The sequence below is a fragment of the Trachypithecus francoisi genome, unplaced genomic scaffold, assembly GCF_009764315.1.
Source record: "Trachypithecus francoisi isolate TF-2019V2 unplaced genomic scaffold, Tfra_2.0 Lachesis_group4, whole genome shotgun sequence".
Taxonomy (NCBI): Eukaryota; Metazoa; Chordata; class Mammalia; order Primates; family Cercopithecidae; genus Trachypithecus; species Trachypithecus francoisi.
In genome coordinates this window covers 126,909,465-126,931,381 of record NW_022681469.1, presented here as the reverse complement: position 1 = coordinate 126,931,381, position 21,917 = coordinate 126,909,465, and the positions used below count along the sequence as shown (strand labels likewise).

At 43.1% G+C, this 21,917-nt stretch overlaps 3 protein-coding genes across 15 annotated transcripts in view; 2 read left to right on the top strand and 1 right to left on the bottom strand.

Annotated features, from left to right (window-relative positions):
• VKORC1L1 (vitamin K epoxide reductase complex subunit 1 like 1) overlaps positions 1-20,872 on the bottom strand; it is an 82,749-nt gene extending 61,877 nt beyond the window's left edge. Inside the window, exon 1 of the mRNA XM_033193416.1 lies at positions 20,394-20,872. Coding sequence (XP_033049307.1) covers positions 20,394-20,734 — 341 coding nt within the window. The 5' untranslated portion in view covers positions 20,735-20,872. The remainder of the gene's footprint in view (positions 1-20,393) is intronic.
• RABGEF1 (RAB guanine nucleotide exchange factor 1) overlaps positions 1-21,917 on the top strand; it is a 1,203,668-nt gene that overhangs the window by 458,571 nt on the left and 723,180 nt on the right. The gene's annotated exons all lie outside the window — the stretch shown is intronic.
• Positions 1-21,917, top strand: part of CRCP (CGRP receptor component) — a 344,305-nt gene that overhangs the window by 135,028 nt on the left and 187,360 nt on the right. The gene's annotated exons all lie outside the window — the stretch shown is intronic.

Genomic DNA, 21,917 nt, shown 5'->3' with positions numbered 1-21,917 from the left:
ATTCAACTACATTAAAATTAAGAATTTCCATTAATCAGAGAAATGCAAATGAAAACTACAATTAGATATCATCTCACTCCAGTTTAAATGGCTTTTATCAAAAAGACAGGCAATGAGAGATGATGGCGAGGATGTGGAAAAAGGGAAACGCTCGTACACTGCTGTTGGGAATGTAAATTAGTACAATCACTATGTGGAGGTTCCTCAAAAAAACTAAAAATAGAACTACCATGTGATCCAGCAATCCCGCTACTGGGTATACACCCAAAAGAAAGAAAATCGGTGTATCGAAGAGATTTCTGCACTCCCATGTTTACTGCAGCACTATTCACAATAGCCAAAATATGGAATTAACCTAAGTGTCCATCAATAGATGAATGGATACAGAAAATGTGGCACTTATACACAATGCAGTACTATTCAGTCATCAAAATGAATGCAATCCTGTCATTTTCAACAACATGGATAAAACTGGAGGACATTATGTTAAGAGAAATAAGCCAGGCACAGAAAGATGAACATTGCATGTTCTCACCCACATGTGGGAGCTAAAGAAAAAAAAAATTGAACCCATGTAGATAGAATAGAGGATAGGAAGGGAAGTGGAAAATAAAGAGGGACTGGGCACAAAAATACAGTTAAAAAGAATAAGTCTAGTGTTCAGTACCACAATAGGGCAACTACAGTTAATGATAATTTATTTTATATTTCAAAATGACTAAAAGACTAGAATTGGAATATTCCTAACACGAAGAAATGATAAATGCTTCAGGTGATGGGGTACTCTACCCTAACTTGATAATTATGCATTGTATGCTTGTATCAAAATACCGCATCTACCCCATAAATATGTATGGCTATTATGTATTCATAATAATTAAAAACAAAAACAAAAAAAAATTGTTAGTGAAGAGATACCTTTAAGAGAATAAAAAGGAAAGGCTAGCCACTAGCTAGTAATAAATATCTGCAACACAGACATAAAGCAGGGAGGGGAGGGGAGGGGATCAATACATTTATCCCTTATTCAAACCAATAAAACAAAGAACACCTACCAGAAAATTAGCCAAAAGACTTCAATGAGCTCTTCACAGAGAAGTTATCCAAATGGCCAAAAAACATATAAAAGGCTGCTCAACCTCATTAGTAATCAGGGAAATGCAAATTAAAACCAAAGTGGAGTGTTAATTAGTACAACCACTTTGGGAAACTGTTCTATCGTTTCTAATCAAGTTAAATACTCACCTACTCCATAACCCAGAAATCCACTCCTAGATATACACACAAGAGAAATGAGTATATACGAGAATGTTCATAGCAGCTTAATTCACAATAGCCAAAACCTAGAAACAATCAATAAGAAAATGAATAAACAAAGGGTAATATAACCACACAACAGAACTCAGCAAGAAAAAAAGAGTAACTGATAAAACCAACAAGTTAGATAAATTGAAAAAAAAAAAACAAAAAACATTATGCTGGGCAAAAGAAGTCAGACACAGCAGAGTCTATACTGTCTGAGCCCATTTATATGAAGTTCAAAAACAGGCCAAATGCATGTATAGTGGCTGAAGTCAAAACAGGGTGGTTAGAATAGCAGCTTCTTTCTGGAAATTACCATGAGAGAACTTTCTGGGGTGATGAAAATATTCTGTATCTTCATCTGGGTAGTGGATACCTAGACAGATTTATATGTAAAATATTCTTCAGGCTGTACATTTTTGTTTTTATTGTGTATGACATCTACCTCGGTTACACACAAAAACCCATTATGTACCTACCAGAATGGTTAATAAAATTTAACAGATTGACAATTCTAAGCCTTGGCAAAGAGGTGGATGAACAGGAATTCTAACACATTGTTGGTAGGAATCTAAACTAGTGTAACCACTTTGGAAAATAGTCTGGCATTACCAAGTAAAACTGAAGACATACAGAAATGTTTATAGCTGCAGTATTCCTAATTGCTGCAAACTGGAGACAAATTTCCATCAAAAAGAGAGTGAAGGCTGGGTGTGGTGGCTCACGTCTGTAATCCCAGCACTCTGGGAGGCCAAGGCAGGTGGATCACCTGAGGCGAGGAGTTCGAGACCAGCCTGGCCAACATGGTGAAATGCCGTCTCTACTAAAAATACAATAATTAGCCAGGTGTGGTGGTGTGCAACTGTAGTCCCAGCTACCTGGGAGGCTGAGGCAGGAGAATTGCTTGAACCCAGGAGGCAGAGGTTGCAGTGAGCTGAGATAGTACCACTGTACTCCAGCCTGGGCAATAAGAGTGAAACTCAGTCTCAAAAAAAAAAAAAAGAGAGTGAATATAATATCAATTGTGTTATATTCATAATAGAGTATTATTCAGCAATGACTAATGAACAAACTACAGCTCCATAAAACACAGGTGAATCTCACAAAATAACACTGAGTGAAAGCAGTCAAGTAAAGAAAACAAACTAAATGGTTCCATTTACATAAAGTTCAAATAGCAAAACTAAACTACCAAGTTAGGGTGTGATCTTAGAAAAGTAAGAAAATTATTCTCATAAAAGTCAGGACAGTAACTTTTGAGAAGTGGAATACATATAGTTGATTAGGGTGAAGTTAAGGGAGGGTTTTCTGCAGTGCTGACATTGGTCTATTTAATGACTGGAATGTTGGTTACAGGGTTATGCTTTGTTGATTACAACAAGAAGAAGACACACCGCTCAATGATTTTTCTGTATGTTATAGTTCACAATAAAAGAAGGTTAAATACAATCAATGGGACCCGGTGATTGATTAAATTTGGTGGGGGAGGGGAGGAGAGAGAAAGAATCACAGACAAGTCCCAGGTTTCTGACTTGCACAATTGCTTAGGTGGTGATGCCTTTCATTGAGATAGGAAACAGCATTTTCAGAGGAAGAGTATGAAATAAATCTTGGACATACTGATTTTATTACTTTTGGGACATCCAAGTAGAGACAGCTAGTAGGCTATTAGATATTAGCAAATGGAGTACTCAACCATCAGAGGTTGGGGTTGAGATAAAAATGTTGGATTCACCCATGAGTGAGACTATGGACATGGCTGTGACTGTTAAGGGAAAGAAGAATGACAGAAAGGCCTAAGGCTGCTTGGTGGGACATTAACATTTAATGGCCAGATACAGGAGAATAAGCCAGCAAAAAAAAAAAATGAGAGTGGTAGGAGGAAAATGAAGAACTGTCATGAACCATTAAGCAAGAGGAAAGAGCGTCTCAAGAGTAAGAAGTCATTCTCTGCAGGTTGATGCGTAGTTGGGAGGTGGGGTGGGGGCCATGGATTATGTGTACTACTCTGCAGGCCAGTTTTTACTCCACTTCTTTCTGGCTGACTTGACACACGCAACAACCCAACAGAAAACCAATGCTTCTGAGAATGGCTGCAAGTTTTTATGTGCTGTCTTTTGAGGTAAGAAATCAAGGCTGAGCTCTTCTTTCTCCTAATTCTCAGGAAGGAGGAAGGCAGATGTGAGAACACTGGTTGGGTCTATGTGCTACTGGGCAGCATCACTGTTAAAAGGTCAGCACACAGATGCGAGATCACTTTTCTGCTTCTTTCATGTGACTGAAGTGGTTGAGAAGGTTGTCACTCCCCCCTGCACCCCCCACACCCCCGCAGTAAGGGAGAGCCAGGGCCAAACCTACAGCTTGGGCAGAAGAGGCCAGGGCAGGTGTCCAAGGCCAGATCAGCAGTCAGCCAGGGCAAATGGGCTCGCTCTGGTTACATGACCTGGGGCAACTGACAGAAAGGAGTGAAATGTGGGGAAGATCTCAGTGTGTTTGAGAACTGGGGAGATGAAAAGGGTTCATTCTCATGGCCTACTTTAGTTTGAAATAATTTAAGCTTAACTAGATTCCAAAAAAACAGTATTTCCACCTGAACCAGCTGGGTTAATTCCAGTCTTCTACCCTGGAGTTTGGTGCCCAAGTCCTAGTTAAGAATCAAATGTAGAGTCCTTTTGTCATCCATTTGTCAGTGCAAATATTTAATATAAATATTTCTCCCAGGGACCCCGTAGACTTGAAAACAGTGGCTATAGATTGAAGACAATTTTGATATTCCAGGGATCCCTGACCAGAATAATAAGAAATTACCATAATTTCTCAATTTCTAGCACCACACAAATTGCATCTCACACACACAGACACACACACACACACACACACACACAGGTGCGGGTTTACCTACTTCTCAGAAAATTGCACAGATTCAACAAGAAAGAATAAATAGTAATTAATATGTTCCTTAATGGCTGGCTGGTGAATAATAATAAAATGTTAACTAAAACAAAAACAATTTTTATATTTAAAACCACTATCACCCCTCACCAAATATTTAAGTGATAAAGTCTAAACTGACAGAACAGCAAATTAGTGCAGTCCTTTGGGAGGGAAATATGGTGATACATAGGAAACAATCCTCTTATTTGTTGCTTTCTTTTTCTTAATGACAAAAAAAAAACAAAATTAAAAAAGGCTATGTTTCATAAATCACAATACATTCTTACAATGAATACTATGTAAACACTTTAAAAATGAGATGCTTGTGTGAGAACTAACTTTGAAGGAGGCGCAAGGTATTTACAAATTATTCTATTGAATGATAGCTAGTATTTGTGCAACACCTAGGTACTAGGGCTGTGTTGACTGCTTGTACATCTGCTGTTTTAATTTTACAATAACCTTACAAGGTAGGTGGCATACTAACCTCATTTAACAAATAAAATGGAAGTGGAGGCTTAAGTTTATTATCTATTATCACTGAGGGAGGACATAGCAGAATTAGGATTTAAAACCATAAAAAAACCTTGATTTCAGAAACTACACTTCCACTCACTGTGCCAGTATACATACTTTTGAAAAAAGTATGTTCCAGTATACATACTTTTGAAAAACTCATTTATTTAATATGCATCAATGTTACATTTCTTTAATATACAACAATGTACATAATATCAACATTATGTATTGAATATACATCAATGTATGAGTTCACAGCTCTTATCACTAAGGATTTTTGGGTTTCTTTAGTAAATTTTAAGAAAACTGTTATGAATTAACAGTATAGATGATACAAACATATGGCAAAAGTAACAAGGAGGCACTCCAATGACTGAAAGTTTGGACAACAAAACTCTCACCTTCTCGGCCGGGCATGGTGGGTCATGCCTATAATCCCAGCACTTTGGAAGGCCGAGGCGGGCGAATCACGAGGTCAGGAGATCGAGACCATCCTGGCTAACACGGTGAAACCCCGTCTCTACTAAAAATAAATAAAATTAGCCAGGGGTGGTGGCGGGCACCTGTAATCTCAGCTACTCGGGAGGCTGAGGCAGGAGAACAGCTTGAACCCGGGAGGCAGAGGTTTCAGTGAGCCAAGATCGTGCCACTGCACTCCAGCCTGGGTGACAGAGTAACACTCTGTCTCAGGAAAAAAAAAAAAAAAAAAACTGGGCTGGGCGCAGTGGCTCACGCCTGTAATCCCAGCACTTTGGGAGGCAGAGGCGGGCAGATCACAAGATCAGGAGATCGAGACCATCCTGACTAACATGGTGAAACCCCATCTCTACTAAAAATATAAAAAATTAGCTGGGCGTGGTGGCGGGCACCTGTAGTCCCAGCTACTCAGGAGGCTGAGGCAAGAGAATAGTATGAACCAGGGAGGCGGAGGTTGCAGCGAGCCGAGATTGCACCACTGCACTCCAGCCTGGGCGACAGAGCAAGACTCTGTCTCAAAAAAAACAAAAACAAACAAACAAAAAAAACTCTCACCTTCTCAAAAGGCACTTTCTTCTTTACGTGCTACAATACTGTATGAAATTTTCACAACAATTACATATTACCCCAAAGAGGTTTTTTGAAAAAGTAAAACAACCCCTCCTGAAACATTTTTCAAGTAAAACAAGAGTAAAAACACTATCTTAATGTGTACCCTCAGAAACTGGAAACATCCTTCATATCTAACAATAAGAGCTAAGTACAGTTATCAACCTGATTAAATGGTCCTTAATCATTAAATTAATGAGTATAAGAGATCATAATATACTGCTGATTATTACAAGAATCTGAGTATACATACACCATATACCACAATAAAGTCTCTTTAGACCCAAAAGTAAAGGTGAAAAGAGAAATGAAAACAGGGATAGATGATATAAGGCTTTTCCCTCAACTAATTTACTCTAATACTACCTTTGTAATATATGTGTTTAGAACAAAACAATGCCACAATAAGCATCTAGGTTAAAACCGTTATCAGACAGGCAACTCCAGAATAAACAGATACAATATGCTCCTTGATGGAAAGACCTGCTAGTGAGAACTGACTCCTTCCCATATTCATTTATAAATTTAGCACAATTCTAATCAAAATCTCAGTGGGATTTGTCTTACAACTCAACAAAATAATTCTAAAATTCACCAGAAACAGTAAATTCATGAGAATAGCTAAGAAAAATTTGAAAACAAGCATATTTGCCCTATCAGATATCAAACTTCTATAAAAAGCCATGGGGGAGGGGTGGTAATGGAATAAACACAGACAGACCTGTCACTGGAACAGAACTGAGAATCCAAAGAGGCCTTATGTACGCAGGAAAGCCTTGAGGCATTTGAAATACGAACAAGTCAATGAACTGAAAGAGGCAAAAGTCTATCCATTTAGGAAAAATTTAGATCCCCACCCTTACACTAGACACAAAAGGAAATTCCATACAAACTAAAAGAGCTTAGTGTGAAAAAAATTTTTTCACATAAAATATATGAAAAATTTTAAAAGATAATCTTGGGATGGTAGAGATTTTGCTAAACCAGAAAAAAAAAAAAAAACTATAAAGAAGTGAGGCCGGGTGCGGTGGCTCAAGCCTGTAATCCCAGCACTTTGGGAGGCCGAGGCGGGCGGATCACAAGGTCAGCAGATCGAGACCATCCTGGCTAACACGGTGAAACCCCGTCTCTACTAAAAAATACAAAAAAAACTAGCCGGGCGAGGTGGCGGGCGCCTGTAGTCCCAGCTACTTGGGAGGCTGAGGCAGGAGAATGGCATGAACCCGGGAGGTGGAGCTTGCAGTGAGCTGAGATCTGGCCAGTGCACTCCAGCTTGGGTGACAGAGCGAGACTCCGTCTCAAAAAAAAAAAAAAAAAAAAAAAAAGAAGTGAAAGATTTTCAAGTTGAATAATGAAGAATTTTTTTAAGTGAAAGATCTGACCACCTAAGTTAAAACTTCTCTATAAAGACACCATAAACAAAATTAAAAGACTAATAACAAATGAGGAGAAAATGTGTAACACATATAACAAAAGATTAACCATTATGATATCTAAAGAACTCCTATAAGGCAATAAGAAGAAAAGATAAACAACCAAGAAAGGGAAAAAATGGGCAAAGGTATGAACAGGCAATATCCAGAAGAAATGCAAAATTTTTGTCTGTACAAAAATTATGTTGTAGACTCATGTAACACCCAGTAAACTACATTCTAGGAGATTAAAGAAGTCATGTTTTTCAAGACTAACAAATTACATACATTTACATGATATCAGAATGGGAAATGCCTGTCTGAACTTGAATCTACAGACAAAAATTACCAAGAAAAAAATCATTGAAATTATCATAGACTTGAAAAAACCTTTGTACTAGCATTTGTCTAAATCAATGTGAAAAATTCTAAAACTTATCCAGGCAGGAGAAGAAACACAGTTAATAAAAACATGAAAACCTCATTATTAAACAAGGTGATTATAAATTAAACGATAAATTTTTTTTAATGTGAAACCATCAAATCTTGCTGATGCTTGGGGAAAACGCAAATCAAAACAATAACATGACAGTTTTCATAAATTATATTGGCAAATATCTAATAAATGAGAATGCCCAATTTGGCAAGGGCACAGGGCACCCAACATTCTCTTACATTACTGGTGGAATTTTTAACAACATGGGAAAACAGTGGTAATATTTTCTTTTTTTTGAGACAGAGTTTCACTGTGTCACCCAGGCTGAAGTACGATGGCATGATCTCGGCTCACTGCAACCTCTGCCTCCTCAGTTCAAGTAACTCTCCTGCCTCAGCCTCCCAAGTAGCTGGGACCATGGGTGTGCATCACCATGCCTGGCTAATTTTTGTATTTTCAGTAGAGACCGGGTTCACCACGTTGGCCAGGCTGGTCTCAATCTCCTGACCTCAGATGATCCACCTGCCTCAGCCTCCCAAAGTGCTGGGATTACAGCCACCGTGCCCAGCTGTGATATGTTAAGTGAGGAAAAGACATATTAAACATACAGTAAGGGCCAGGTCCGGTGGCTCAAGCCTGTAATCCCAGCACTTTGGGAGGCTGAGACGGGCGGATCACGAGGTCAGGAGATCGAGACCATCCTGACTAACACGGTGAAACTCCGTCTCTACTAAAAAATACAAAAAACTAGCCAGGCGAGGTGGCAGGCGCCTGTAGTCCCAGCTACTTGGGAGGCTGAGGCAGGACAATGGCGTAAACCCGGGAGGCAGAGCTTGCAGTGAGCTCCAGCCACTGCACTCCAGCCTGGGCGACAGAGTAAGACTCCGTCTCAAAAAAAAAAAAAACCGGGCCGGGCGCGGTGGCTCAAGCCTGTAATCCCAGCACTTTGGGAGGCCGAGACAGGCGGATCACGAGGTCAGGAGATCGAGACCATCCTGGCTAACACGGTGAAACCCCGTCTCTACTAAAAATACAAAAAACTAGCCGGGCGAGGTGGCGGGCGCCTGTAGTCCCAGCTACTCCGGAGGCTGAGGCAGGAGAATGGCGTAAACCCGGGAGGCGGAGCTTGCAGTGAGCTGAGATCCAGCCACTGCACTCCAGCCCGGGCGAAAGAGCAAGACTCTGTCTCAAAAAAAAAAAAAAAAAAAAAAACCGTACAGTAAGATCTCAACTATGTTCTAAAATAATAGTAACTATGTTTTATGAATACCTTTATGCCAGACACCAGGACTGTTTACATGTACTGGTACACTTCATATTGACAATAATGCTATGAGTTAACACTATTATTACCCTCATTTTATGGAGAAAGAAACTGAGACAACAAGAGATCAAGTGATAGAGCCAAGATTTCATTCAACTCAGGTTGACTCTAGAGTCCAAGATCTTAACCACTAGCACAATGTACAGAAATTAATCAAATTCTTCAAACACAGTGGAGTTGAGTATACTGTCTACTGTAATTCCCGATTTTGTCGTAGATTTTCTACTACTTTACTTCTCAAATACAAGTTTTTAAAAGGATCAGTAATCACAAGACAGCAACAGTGTCCCTGAAATTCCCCTAGAGATGCTAACTACAAAATAAAACTCATAAATCATAATTCAATAGCTTTAAATATTGTAGCACAAGAACATTTTTCTAAATGAAATTTTATGTGCATCTATAACATAAGAAACAGATTAGGCTGGGGATGGTGGCTCACGCCTGTAATCCCAGTACTTTCGGAGGCCGAGGCGGGCAGATCACGAGGTCAGGAGGTCGAGACCAGCCTGGCCAACATGGTGAAACCCTGTCTCTACTAAAAATACAAAAATTAGTCGGGTGTGGTGGTGGGTGCCTGTAATCCCAGCTACTCAGGAGGCTGAGGCAGGAGAATCGCTTGAAACTGGAAGGCAGAGGTTGCAGTGAGCCGAGCTCCTGCCACTGCACTCCAGCTTGGGTGAAAGACCGTTTCCAAAAAAAAAAAAAGATTACAGCAGTATTTTATTCCATCAATGCATTTTAAAGCTCAAATGTGGCCGGGTGTGGTGGCTCATGCCTGTAATTCCAGCAGTTTGGGAGGCCAAGGTGGGTGGATCATTTGAGGTCAGGAGTTCGAGATGAGCCTGACCAACATGGTGAAACCTCGTCTCTACTAAAAATACAAAAATTAGTCGGGTGTGGTGGTGGGTGCCTGTAATCCCAGCTACTCAGGAGGCTGAGGCAGGAGAATCGCTTGAAACTGGAAGGCAGAGGTTGCAGTGAGCCGAGCTCCTGCCACTGCACTCCAGCTTGGGTGAAAGACCGTTTCCAAAAAAAAAAAAAAGATTACAGCAGTATTTTATTCCATCAATGCATTTTAAAGCTCAAATGTGGCCGGGTGTGGTGGCTCATGCCTGTAATTCCAGCAGTTTGGGAGGCCAAGGTGGGTGGATCATTTGAGGTCAGGAGTTCGAGATGAGCCTGACCAACATGGTGAAACCTCGTCTCTACTAAAAATACACACATTGAAAAAATTAGCCAGGCATGGTGGCACATGCCTGTAGTTCCAGCTACTCAGGAGGCTGAGGCAGGAGAATCGCTTGAAGCTGGGAGGTGGAGGCTGCAGTGAGCCAAGTTGGCACCACTGCATTCCGACCTGGGTGACAGAGTGAGACTCAATCTCCAAAAAAAAAAGCTCAAATGTATAACATATATAATGAGAACAATAAAATTCTTCTGATGAACACCAACATTAAATTATGGATGATTGGGCAGTCTTACGTCAAATTTGTTTTGTTTTGATTGCATGGTATCAAGAAAAACCTGATTCACAAAGATGAATAGATGATAAAGCATGTTTTGCACATAATAATGTTTTGTGTGTGTTTTTTAAATAGTACATTAACGCTATCTAAGGATTTAATTATATCTGTCCAGAGGTTTTAAAAGTAAAATATTTCTAAATTAATTCTGTAATAGTGTTAAGGAATGAATACTTTGTAGTCATAAACTTTTTGGTAAAAAATAAAAACTTTACAATATGTACTAATCCTGATATATGCATTAAGCAGTCACGTTATTGCATAATACAATAGTTCTAATAGTACTGAATGTGCTTATATAATGTTACATGTACAAAGAAGTACTAGCCTAAAATTTCAAAGTATCAACATAAAGCTACAGTTTTTTTTTTTTTGAGACGGAGTCTCGCTCTGTCGCCCGGGCTGGAGTGCAGTGGCCGGATCTCAGCTCACTGCAAGCTCCGCCTCCCGGGTTCACGCCATTCTCCTGCCTCAGCCTCCCGAGTAGCTGGGACTACAGGCGCCCGCCACCTCGCCCGGCTAGTTTTTTGTATTTTTAGTAAAGACGGGGTTTCACCGTGTTAGCCAGGATGGTCTCGATCTCCTGACCTCGTGATCCGCCCGTCTCGGCCTCCCAAAGTGCTGGGATTACAGGCTTGAGCCACCGCGCCCGGCCTAAAGCTACAGTTTTACTAGTCAATAACATTTTTATCCTTTCTAACTCTGAGGAAGAAAAAAAGGAAAGAAAAAATTTTAATTAAAAAATAAAATGGCATTTTAAAAGTTTCAATTCTACACACAAAGTGAGACACTCTATTCCAAGGACTGTTGTCCTGGGTGTGAGCATTATAGATAACTTACATTTTCTTCCTTTTGCTTATTTTCTCTCATATATTCTAAATGCACTGCTTTTTTATTTTATTATTATTTTTTTGAGACGGAGTTTCACTCTTGTTGCCCAGGCTAGAGTGCAATGGCGTGATCTTGGCTCACTGCAACCTCCACCTCCTGGGTTCAAGCAACTCTCCTGCCTCAGCCTCCCTAATAGCTGGGATTACAGGCATGCACTACCATGCCCGGTTAATTTTGTATTTTTAGTAGAGACAGGGTTTCACCATGTTGGTCAGGCTGGTCTCGAACTCCTGACCTCAGGTGATCCTCCCGCCTCGGCCTCCCAAAGTGCTGGGGTTACAAACGTGAGCCACTGTGCCCAGCCTTTTATTTTTTTTTTTTTAGGTTTGAGTTGGAGTTTGCTCTGTCGCTCAGGCTGGAGTGAAGTGGCATGATCTCAGCTCACTGCAACCTCTGCCTCCCAGGTTGAAGTGGTTCTCCTGCCTCAGCCTCCTGCCTCACCCTCCTGAGACTACAAGCATCCATTACCATGCCCAGCTAATTTTTGTATTTTTAGTAGTGACAGGGTTTCACCATGTTGGCCAGGCTGGTCTTGAACTCCTGACCTCAGGTGATACACCTGCCTCGGCCTCCCAAAGTGCGGGGATTACAGGCGGGCGCCACTGTGCCTGGCCAACTTTTTATTTTAAAATTACTATAATTATAAACCACAGGAATTTACAAAAAAGTACACAGGGAGGTCCCAAGTACCCTCACCCAAATTCCTCCAATGTTATAACTTATGTAACTCTACTAAACTGTCACCATCAGGAAACTGACCTTGGTACAATCCCTAATTTATTCAGGTTTCATCAGTTTTGTATGCAAAATGGGACTTGAGTATGCTAGGATTTGTATGCAGTATGTGATTGGTTGTATGAAATTTTTTTTTTTTTTTTTTTTTTTTTTTTTTTTGAGACGGAGTCTCGCTCTGTCACCCCGGCTGGAGCGCAGTGGCCGGATCTCAGCTCACTGCAAGCTCCGCCTCCTGGGTTCATGCCATTCTCCTGCCTCAGCCTCCCGAGTAGCTGGGACTACAGGCGCCCGCCACTTCGCCCGGCTAGTTTTTGGTATTTTTTAGTAGAGATGGGGTTTCACCGTGTTAGCCAGGATGGTCTCGATCTCCTGACCTCGTGATCCGCCCGTCTCGGCCTCCCAAAGTGCTGGGATTACAGGCTTGAGCCACCGCGCCCGGCCGGTTGTATGAAATTTTTATCACATTTGCAGCTTTGTATAATCACACCTGAGATACAGAACTTTTCCATCCCTACACAGCTCCCTCATGCCACCACTTTATAACTACACCACCCCTCATCTCCCATTCCTAACTCCTAGCAACCACTAAATCTGTTTTCCATCTCTGCAGGCTTGTTATTTCAATAATGTTACATAAATGCAATCATACAGTATGTAACCTTTTAGGGTTCTCACTTGTTTTCACTCAGTATAACTCTCTTGAGATAACTGGTGGTACAAATCAGTTGTCTCTAATATATTAAAATTTAGCATGAGATGCATTTGAGTGTGTATAAACATTTATAATATTTTAAAGTTTAAGACATTAAAATGTGAATCAAAGGTGTATGAAATCCCTGTTTCATTGACAGAGAACAGGGATTCTGAGATACAAATTTTGAAAACTGATAATCTAATACAAGCCTAGTACAATGTAGCACAGGTTGAATATTCCTTATCTGATACACTTTGAAGCTGAAATACTTTGAATTTGTGATTTTTTCAGATTTGGGAATATGTGCATTTAACCGGTTGAGCATTCCAAATCTGAAAGTCCAAAATCCGAAATGGTCCAAAATCCAAAACTTTGAGTGCCAATACGACACTCAACAGAAATGCTCACGGAGGCACTTCAGATTTTGGATTTTCGGATTAGGGATCCTCAGCCTATACAAGAATTTTATAGAAGAAAAACCCAGGACTCAGTGCTACGTCTTATCACTGTTTACAAGAGTACATGGTTTACAAGAATGCCTGGTTTTGTACTTGTTACGACCAACATCTAGATTCTGGTTCTTTCCCAACCCAGCTGAGTATGTTACATTCAAATATGACCACTTGCTATTCTTCTCAAATGACCACAGTTTGCTACCCTTTCAAGTTCTTCCTAATGACAGAGGAAACAAACTCCTCTTAAATTCCCAGATCTGTGTGGTGCTTTAGCTAGCACCACACGTCAGGTCCAATTCTCCTGTCTTTATATGCAGCAGGTCCACACGACAAGGCCTCCCTCAGAAAAAGCTACCCCAACCTAGGACAAATTCAAACAAACTCTTCTCCCTCCCCCTCCCTCCATGTGCCCAGAACCCCTTTCTCCTTCCTCCCTAGGCTAACCTGGTAAGTTTTCCGGATAGCTCACTCCACTATCTGTTAGCTAACTGGGTGTGACAAACCACGTCCTCACACCTTAAAAGGCAAACACTCCAGGAACTTACTTCTCGAATACCAACACCTTCACAGTAATTTCCCTGCCTTTCCAAAAAGTGCTCTAAACAGGTAAAAGCTATAATACAAACTCTATATATTTTTGTCATACAGATACACAAGCTGGCACTATTGTTTGCATATTTTAAAAATCTGGTTGATATGGTTATCAGTCTATCAATATTAGATCTAAGTGGAATTTAAAGTAGTGGTAAAAGGCTGGGTGTGGCAGCTCAAACCTGTAATCTCAGCACTTTGGGAGGCCAAGTGGGAGGACTGCTTGAGGCCAGGAGTTTGAGACCAACCCAGGCAACAAAGTGAGACCTCGTCACTATGAAAAATAGAAAAAATTAGCTAGGCATGGTGGTGGGGTGTGCACCTGTAGACCCAGCTACTCAGGAAGCTGAGGTGGGAAGATCACTTGACCCAGGGAGGTTGAGGCTGCAGTGAGCGATGACTGCACCACTGCACTCAGCCTGGGGAGGCAGAGTGAGACAATGTCTCAAAAAATGAAAGAAGAAAGAAAAGAAAAGAAAAAAAAAAGGAAAGGAAAGGAAAGAAAAGAAAAAGAAAAAAAGAAAAGAAAGGAAGGAAGGAAGGAAGGAAAAGGGGAAAGGGGGAAGGAAGGAAAAAGAAAAGGAAGGAAGGAAGAAAAGAAAAGAGAGAGGGAAAAGAAGGAGGGAGGGAGGGAAAGAAGAAAAAAACAAGGGAAGAAAGGAAGACAGAAAGAAAGAGTAGTGGTAAAGAGCCTGGACTCTTGAGCCAGACTGCCTGGGTTAGAATCAGGCCTCTGCCACTGTACTACCTGGATCAAGAGTTAGTCAGTCTGCCTGGCTCAGTTTTCTCATCTGTAAAATGGTGATAAAAGCTACCTGCCTCATGGGACTGTTGTGAGACTTCAATAATATATGCAAAACATTTAGAACACTGCCTAGCACACAGTAAGCATTATCTGTAAGTATTAACATTTATCTCTACTACAGTCCAGATTCACTTCCTTGTGATATTTCTCTATTCCTCTTGGACTCTTTTCAGTTCAACCTGCTTCTGAAATTTCCATACCAAGAAACAATGATAATGTTAAGAATTTTATTTCTGAGCCAGGCGCGGTGGCTCAAGCCTGTAATCCCAGCACTTTGGGAGGCCGAGACGGGCGGATCACGAGGTCAGGAGATCGAGACCATCCTGGCTAACACGGTGAAACCCCGTCTCTACTAAAAATACAAAAAACTAGCCGGGCGAGGTGGCGGCGCCTGTAGTCCCAGCTACTCGGGAGGCTGAGGCAGGAGAATGGCGTGAACCCGGGAGGCGGAGCTTGCAGTGAGCTGAGGTCTGGCCACTGCACTCCAGCCTGGGTGACAGAGCAAGACTCTGTCTCAAAAAAAAAAAAAAAAAAACAAAAAGAATTTTATTTCTGAAATTCATCCTAGTCAAAATTACTAGAACAAATTCTCTTTTATGTACTAGCAGTTATTAACATTTCACTGAATATGAATATAAGCATTTAAAGCATGGGAGCAATGGAACAAATGCCAAGCAAAAAGCAGGCTATCAATCAGGACACGTACGTGATACTCCCATGTTAAAAACAGGGAAGAATCATATGGTCATATGGATGTCTGTCTATGCGTCAAACGGCTCTGAAAAGTTTCACAGCAGTCTACTGAGAGGGAGAACTGTCTGTTTGGTGGAAGGGATATGAAGGAGACTTTTCACTATACATGTTTTTTATTTTTTATATTTCAAATCTGAAGCAGTGAATGTATTACCTAGACTAGAATTTAATTTTTTTTTTTTTTTTTTTTGAGACAGAGTCTCACTCTGTCACCCAGGCTGGAGTGCAGTGGCACGATCTCGGCTCACTGCAACCTCACCTCCCCGGTTCAAGTGATTCTCCTGCCTCAGCCTCTCCAATAGCTGAGACTACAGGTTTGTGCCACCACGCCTGGCTAATTTTTTTTGTATTTTTAGTAGAGACGGGTTTTCACCGTGTTAGCCAGGATGGTCTTCATCTCCCGACCTTGTGATCCACCCACCTCAGCCTCCCAAAGTGCTGAGATTACAGGCGTGAGCCACCGTGCCCAGCCAAGAATTTAATTTTTAAAATGGGGGTGCAAAGGAGACTTTAAATAAGTACTCTGGAAGCCAAGTGTCAAAGTCTCAATTTGCTACTACCTGTGTTATCTTGGGCAAGTCACTTAACCTCTGAGTCTCAGACAAAGCAAGAAGCAGTAAATACTTCTAGATTCTTTTAAGACAGAGTTTCCCTCTTGTTGCCCAGGCTGGAGGGCAGTGGCACGATCTCGGCTTACTGCTACCTCCGCCTCTCAGGTTCAAGCAATTCTCCTGCCTCAGTCTCCCGAGTAGCTGGAATTACAGGTGCCCACCACCATGCCCGGCTAATTTTTTATATTTTTAGGAGAGAAGGGGTTTTGCCATGTGGGCCAGGTTGGTCTCGAACTCCTGAACTCACCCACCTCAGCCTCCCAAAGTCATGGGATTACAGGCGTGAACCACCATGCCCAGCCCTGGGTTATATTATAATTCTAAAAGTTTTATTATCTCAGTGGGGTAGTAAATAGATGGTACTTTTTTTTAAAGATATGGTAGAGGTAGTAATCCAACATTTTGTAAAACAAGGCAACTTTTTTGTGGACTTGATTTTCAAATGCAGTGGATCCTTGAAGCACATGAGTTTAAGCTGTGTGGGCCCACTTATATGTGGATCTTTTTCAACCAAATGCAGACCGAAACCTGCATTTATGGAGGCCCAACATTTCATATTCAGGTTCTGCAGGGCCCACAGTGGGGACTTGAGTATGCCAAGATTTCAGTAGAAACAGGGGTCCTGGAACCAATCCCCTATGGTACATGTCATACCATATGTATGTATATGTATAGGACCTATATATATACCAGAGGACAGCCGGACTATTTTTACAGTTTTAAGAAACATAGATTTGTCAAGCCCATTAACCTTTCCAGATTATTTGTACTATTCTTACATAGAAACCCTTCTTAGAGGAGGTCTAATATATAGAAAATACCTACATAGAATATTCTGCATATTAGGGCCGGGCACAGTGGCTGATGCCTATAATCTCAGCACTTTGGGAGGCTGAGGCGGGCAGATCACCTGAGGTCAGGAATTCAAGACCAGCCTGGTGAACATGGCGAGACCCCGTCTCTATCAAAAATACAAAAATTAGCTGGGCATGGTGGTGGGTGCCTGTAATCCCAGCTACTTGGGAGGCTGAGGCAGGAAAATTGCTTGAACCTGGGAGGTGGAGGTTGCAGTGAGCTGAGATCATGCCACTGCACTCCAGCCCGGGTGACAGAGAGAGACTCCATCTCGAAATAAAAAATAAAAAATAAAATATTCTGCATATTAGTTTCTCTTGCACAACTTCAAAATTCTTTTAAATGAACACGTCTTTATACTATGCCATGAAGTCAGCAATAAACTACATTAAAACAAGTAATGTTTAAACATATGAGTATGTACAAGAAACTAAAGGCATGTATTATCAAACACTGAAAAAAAAAGAACATCTCCAATCAATGGTAACAGCTATAACTGAGGACAGGCTTTATTTCAGGAACATACACGTATCACTTTTCATCATAACACTAACCTGGCAAAGTAGGTTTTTTTGTTTATTTTTTCTTTTCTTGAGACAGGGTCTCTCTCTACCACTCACGGTGGAGTGCAGTGGCACCATCATGGCTCACTGCGGACCTCAGCCTCTCAGGCTCAAGTGATCCTCACACTTCAGCCTCCCAAGAAGCTGGAAATACAGGCATGCGCCACCATGCCCGGTTAATATTTGTATTTTTTGTAAAGACTGGGTTTTGCCCTGTTGCCCAGACTGGTCTGAAACTCCTGAGCTCAAGAGATCTGCCAGGTGTCAGCCTCCTAAAGTGCTGGGATTACAGGTGTGAGCCACTGCACCGGGCCCTAAGTAGGTGTTAAAATCCCTATTTAACATAAGAAACTGAGGCACCATGAAGATAAAGCCACAAGTCTAAGAACTGGGAGAGGTGGAAGCCCACTCAGATCCCTTAGATTTGAGCTCAGTGTACCAAACCAAGGGAGTAGGGAGTGCTAACTTAATGTTAGCTGGCAGGCAGATGCAGGTTTGCAGCAGTTTTCACCAATTTATGGGAAAATTGGGAAAAAGTAAGGACACGAAAGTACAGACGAGGTTTCACCACGTTGGCCAGGCTGGTCTTGAACTCCCGACATCATGATCCACCCGCCTCGGCCTCCCAAAGTGCTGGGATTACAGGTGTGACCCACCATGCCTCAGCCTTCCACAGTGCTGGCTTCCCAAAGTGCTGGGATTACAGGCATGAGCCACTGCACCCGGCCAAGAAAAGTCAATTTTAAGCATTTAAGCAGGCCAGGCGCGGTGGCTCACGCTTGATTCCCCAGCACTTTGGGAGGCAGAGGCGGGTGGATTACCTGAGGTCAGGAGTTCGAGACCAGCCTAGCCAATATGGTGAAACCCCATCTCTACTAAAAATACAAAAATTAGCCGGGCATGATGGCAGGTGTCTGTAATCCCAGCTACTCGGGAGGCTGAGGCAGGAGAATCACTTGAACCTGGGAGGCGGAGGTTGTAGTGAGCGGAGATCATGCCATTGCACTCCAGTCTGGGCGACAAGAACAAGACTCCGTCTCAAAAAAAAAAAAAAAAAAAACTTAAGCATACAGTAAGTACTCTTTCCATGCCCCAATGTTAAAAGATCCATTTATTACAGACTACTTGTTTCGAAAACAAATCTAAAATTGGTAATAATTCTGCTTAAATTCCATATTAAACTAGGATCAAAAGTTATTTTTAGTTCTTGTTTCTTAAATACTTGAAATGTGCTGCTGCATAATGTTTTCCTTAAATATTTATTCATTCAACTAACTTTGGGTGGAAGGTACTTGTAAGTTTAAAAGTCCTTTCTGAAAGTGGAAATAACAATGTTTGCATAAAAGACACTCAATGGTTTTCAAAGGGTATCTGGGAGTCTAATCAGCCTATTAACTTTGTTCTGAATAACCAACAACAAATGTGAGCTTTTTGTCACATCTACGTATCTTCCCCTGTAAACTGATACCTACATTTTAAATGCATTTTTAAAATGTTTCATTTGGCCCTATGATAATTATTTCTCCTCTAAAAAGCGACAGGATTTTGGTTTAAGAGCAAATGAGACAGAGTATCTGGTCCATGAAAAAGACTAAGTGGAAAGATCAGCTCCCTGAATTTTGTAACCAATAACAAGACAAACTCCAATGCTACCTTGTTCATATAATCAACAATATGTGAGTTGAAATAAACTAGTGAGCTACACATTTCTGATACATACCAATTTACCAATCAAAAGGAGAGGAAGAAATCGCTCAAATGTGCCTACTGTTAACAAACATCTAAATATCAGACATAGTCTCTATTAAAATCGTAACCTATACATTTTGAAATCATTCCTTCGACTTGTTATTTTTTTAATCGCCCCATTTAAAAAAAAAACAACAAAAAACAGCAGCCACTTTTAAAATGTAAATTCCCCCCTTTTTCAAAGTAACTTGCCTAGGAAAATTTAATGCATTAAAATAAAACATAACAGACAAACCAATTACAACATTAAAAAAAACCAAAAAACTAAAATGATTAGTAACACAAACCAATCGCTCCAGTTTAGCAAAGGGTGTGTTTTTAATCTGTTGTGGGTATCCTATTATACTAATAGGCAGCAACGTTTAAAAGTCATCCCAATGCCTAAAACACCACCATACACATAACATACTGGCCCTTTACTCCAATGAAGCTTGAACCAGACCCAAACTCAGACCATTTTCCCCTCCTGGCACACTGAAATATACGAGGGAGAATCCAAGAAATCAGATATGTTAAGTGCTGGTATCTTCCTCCAGAGTAGGGTCAAATTCGTGTTTGCCAGCAAATGTCACCGTCCCAATAAGTCTGCAAATTCTCACTAGCGCTGGAGTACAAAGAGGCCTGACCACGGAAACACCTGTCCTAACACCAGGAAGACAGTGGGAAACGCAACCCCCCTGTCTCCGCGCCGGCCCCAAAGCCTCGGCTGCAGCGATCGGGGGAACAAGAGGTGGCCGCTGGTCTCGCGGGTGCGGCAGACAGTGTCCCACACCCCCGGCCCGCCTCCCGAGAACCAGGAAACCTGTCAAGACGGCCTGGACCCACCCTCCGCAGCCCCCTCGCGCTCCTGCCCAGCCCGGCCCCAGCCCGCCCGACCGCTCCGCGTCCGCCCCGGCCTCCCGGCTGCACTCTGCCACCTCATCCCTCCCGGCTGCCTCACGGCCCCGCCACCTCCTCCCCGCGGCCTTGGCTCAGGCCGCCCCCCCGGGCAGGAGCGCCCCGCAGCCGCCCCTCGCCCGGCCCCGACCCCGTCGGTCCCCCCACGGCCCGGTCCCCGCTGCCCCCAGGCCTGAGCTCCCGCCGCGCGCTCCCCACCCCCAGACTCCGCCCTCGCCCCGCTCAGCCGCTCCCGGCCCACTCCCCCAAGCCGGCTACCTGGAGGCAAGGGCGGCGGAGCACTTCACCCAGGGCCCCAGGTCGCAGAGGGCCCGGTGCTCGGGGTCCCGCTCCTTCTCCCGCTCCACGTGGTAGGCGTAGATGGAGAGCAGAATCCCGGCAGCGCACACTGCATACCGGGCCACCCGCTCCCACCGCGGCACTGACACTCTCAGCAGGACGGGCGCCGCCATCTTCCCCCCGCCGCCGCCGCTGCCGCCGCCTCCTCCCTCCGCCTCCACCTCAGCCGCCGCCGCCCGTCGGGGCCCGACCCAGCCGCCGCCGCTGCCGCCACCGCCTCCGCCGCCGCCGCCACCACCGCCGCCGCCGCCGCGCCCCATTGGCTCGGTCGCCTGCTCCGGGCCCCGCCCCCACAGGAGCGCGGCCCAACCGCCCCGAAAGGAGTGAGGCGGACGGGGCGGGGAAGGCGCGCGCGGGCGTGGAGGGAGGGGGGTGGAGTGCGCAACCGCCGGGGAGGCCGGATCGGCCGGCGGAGGCTGAGGCGGCGCGGCGCGGGGCGGTGGACGCGAGGGGTGGAGCCCGGGGTAGAGAGGGGCGGGGCAGGGGAGGAGAGGGGCGGGGCAGGGGAGGGGCGGGGCTGAGCGGGTCAGCGAGGGAGGGACTTAGAGGAGCGGTGTAAGGAGCACATTGCAAGGATGGCACTGTGGGTGACTGGGCGAGCCGTCGGCCCCTCCTGAGGATGGCAATCAATTCCCATCCTTTTTCCCTTTTTCGTCGTTATCACTTGATATTTCTGACCCAATCTAAATCAACCCTGGCCAATGCTTGGAGCTCCAGAGCCACACTTCTATGACCTAATCTTCCCACCGCCACCTCTGTGGGACTCTGTGTTCGACCTGTACAAAACTTTTTTTTAATGTGCAAAACTATGTTTTAAATTTAAAAACTATTTTTTAAAACATGATTTATGGACCAGGTACGTTGGCTAACACCCGTAATCCCAACACTTTGGGAGGCCGAGGCAGGTGGATCACCTGAGGTCAGGAGTTCGAGACCGCCTGGCCTACATGGTGAAACCCGGTGTCTACTAAAAATACAAAACACAACAACAAAAAAATTAGCCGTGTGTAGTGGTGAGCGCCCATAATCCCAGCTACTGGCGAGGCTGAGGCACGAGAATCGCTTGAATCCGGGAGGCGGAGGTTGCAGTGAGCCGAGATCGTTCCACTGCACTCCAGCCTGGGCGATAGAGTGAGAGTCTAAAAAAAAAAAAAAATTTACGAATGCCTTTCTTCTCTGTAAGCTGAATTTGAGGTGGCTTACCATAAGTCATATAATATAGAAAAATATAAAGATGAGCTAATACAATCAGGACGAAGAAAAAGAAAAGTCAGAATAAAATGAAAGGCCAGGAATAAGAACACAGATAAGCAGGCCATAGGGGCTTACACAGTTATTAAAATTGCGTTATAAATTTGGCTCTGAGCTTCCCGGTGGCCAAAACTAAAAGGAAAACAGATGTATGTGCTTTTCTCAGTGTCTTTAAGAAGAAACACAGCGTTC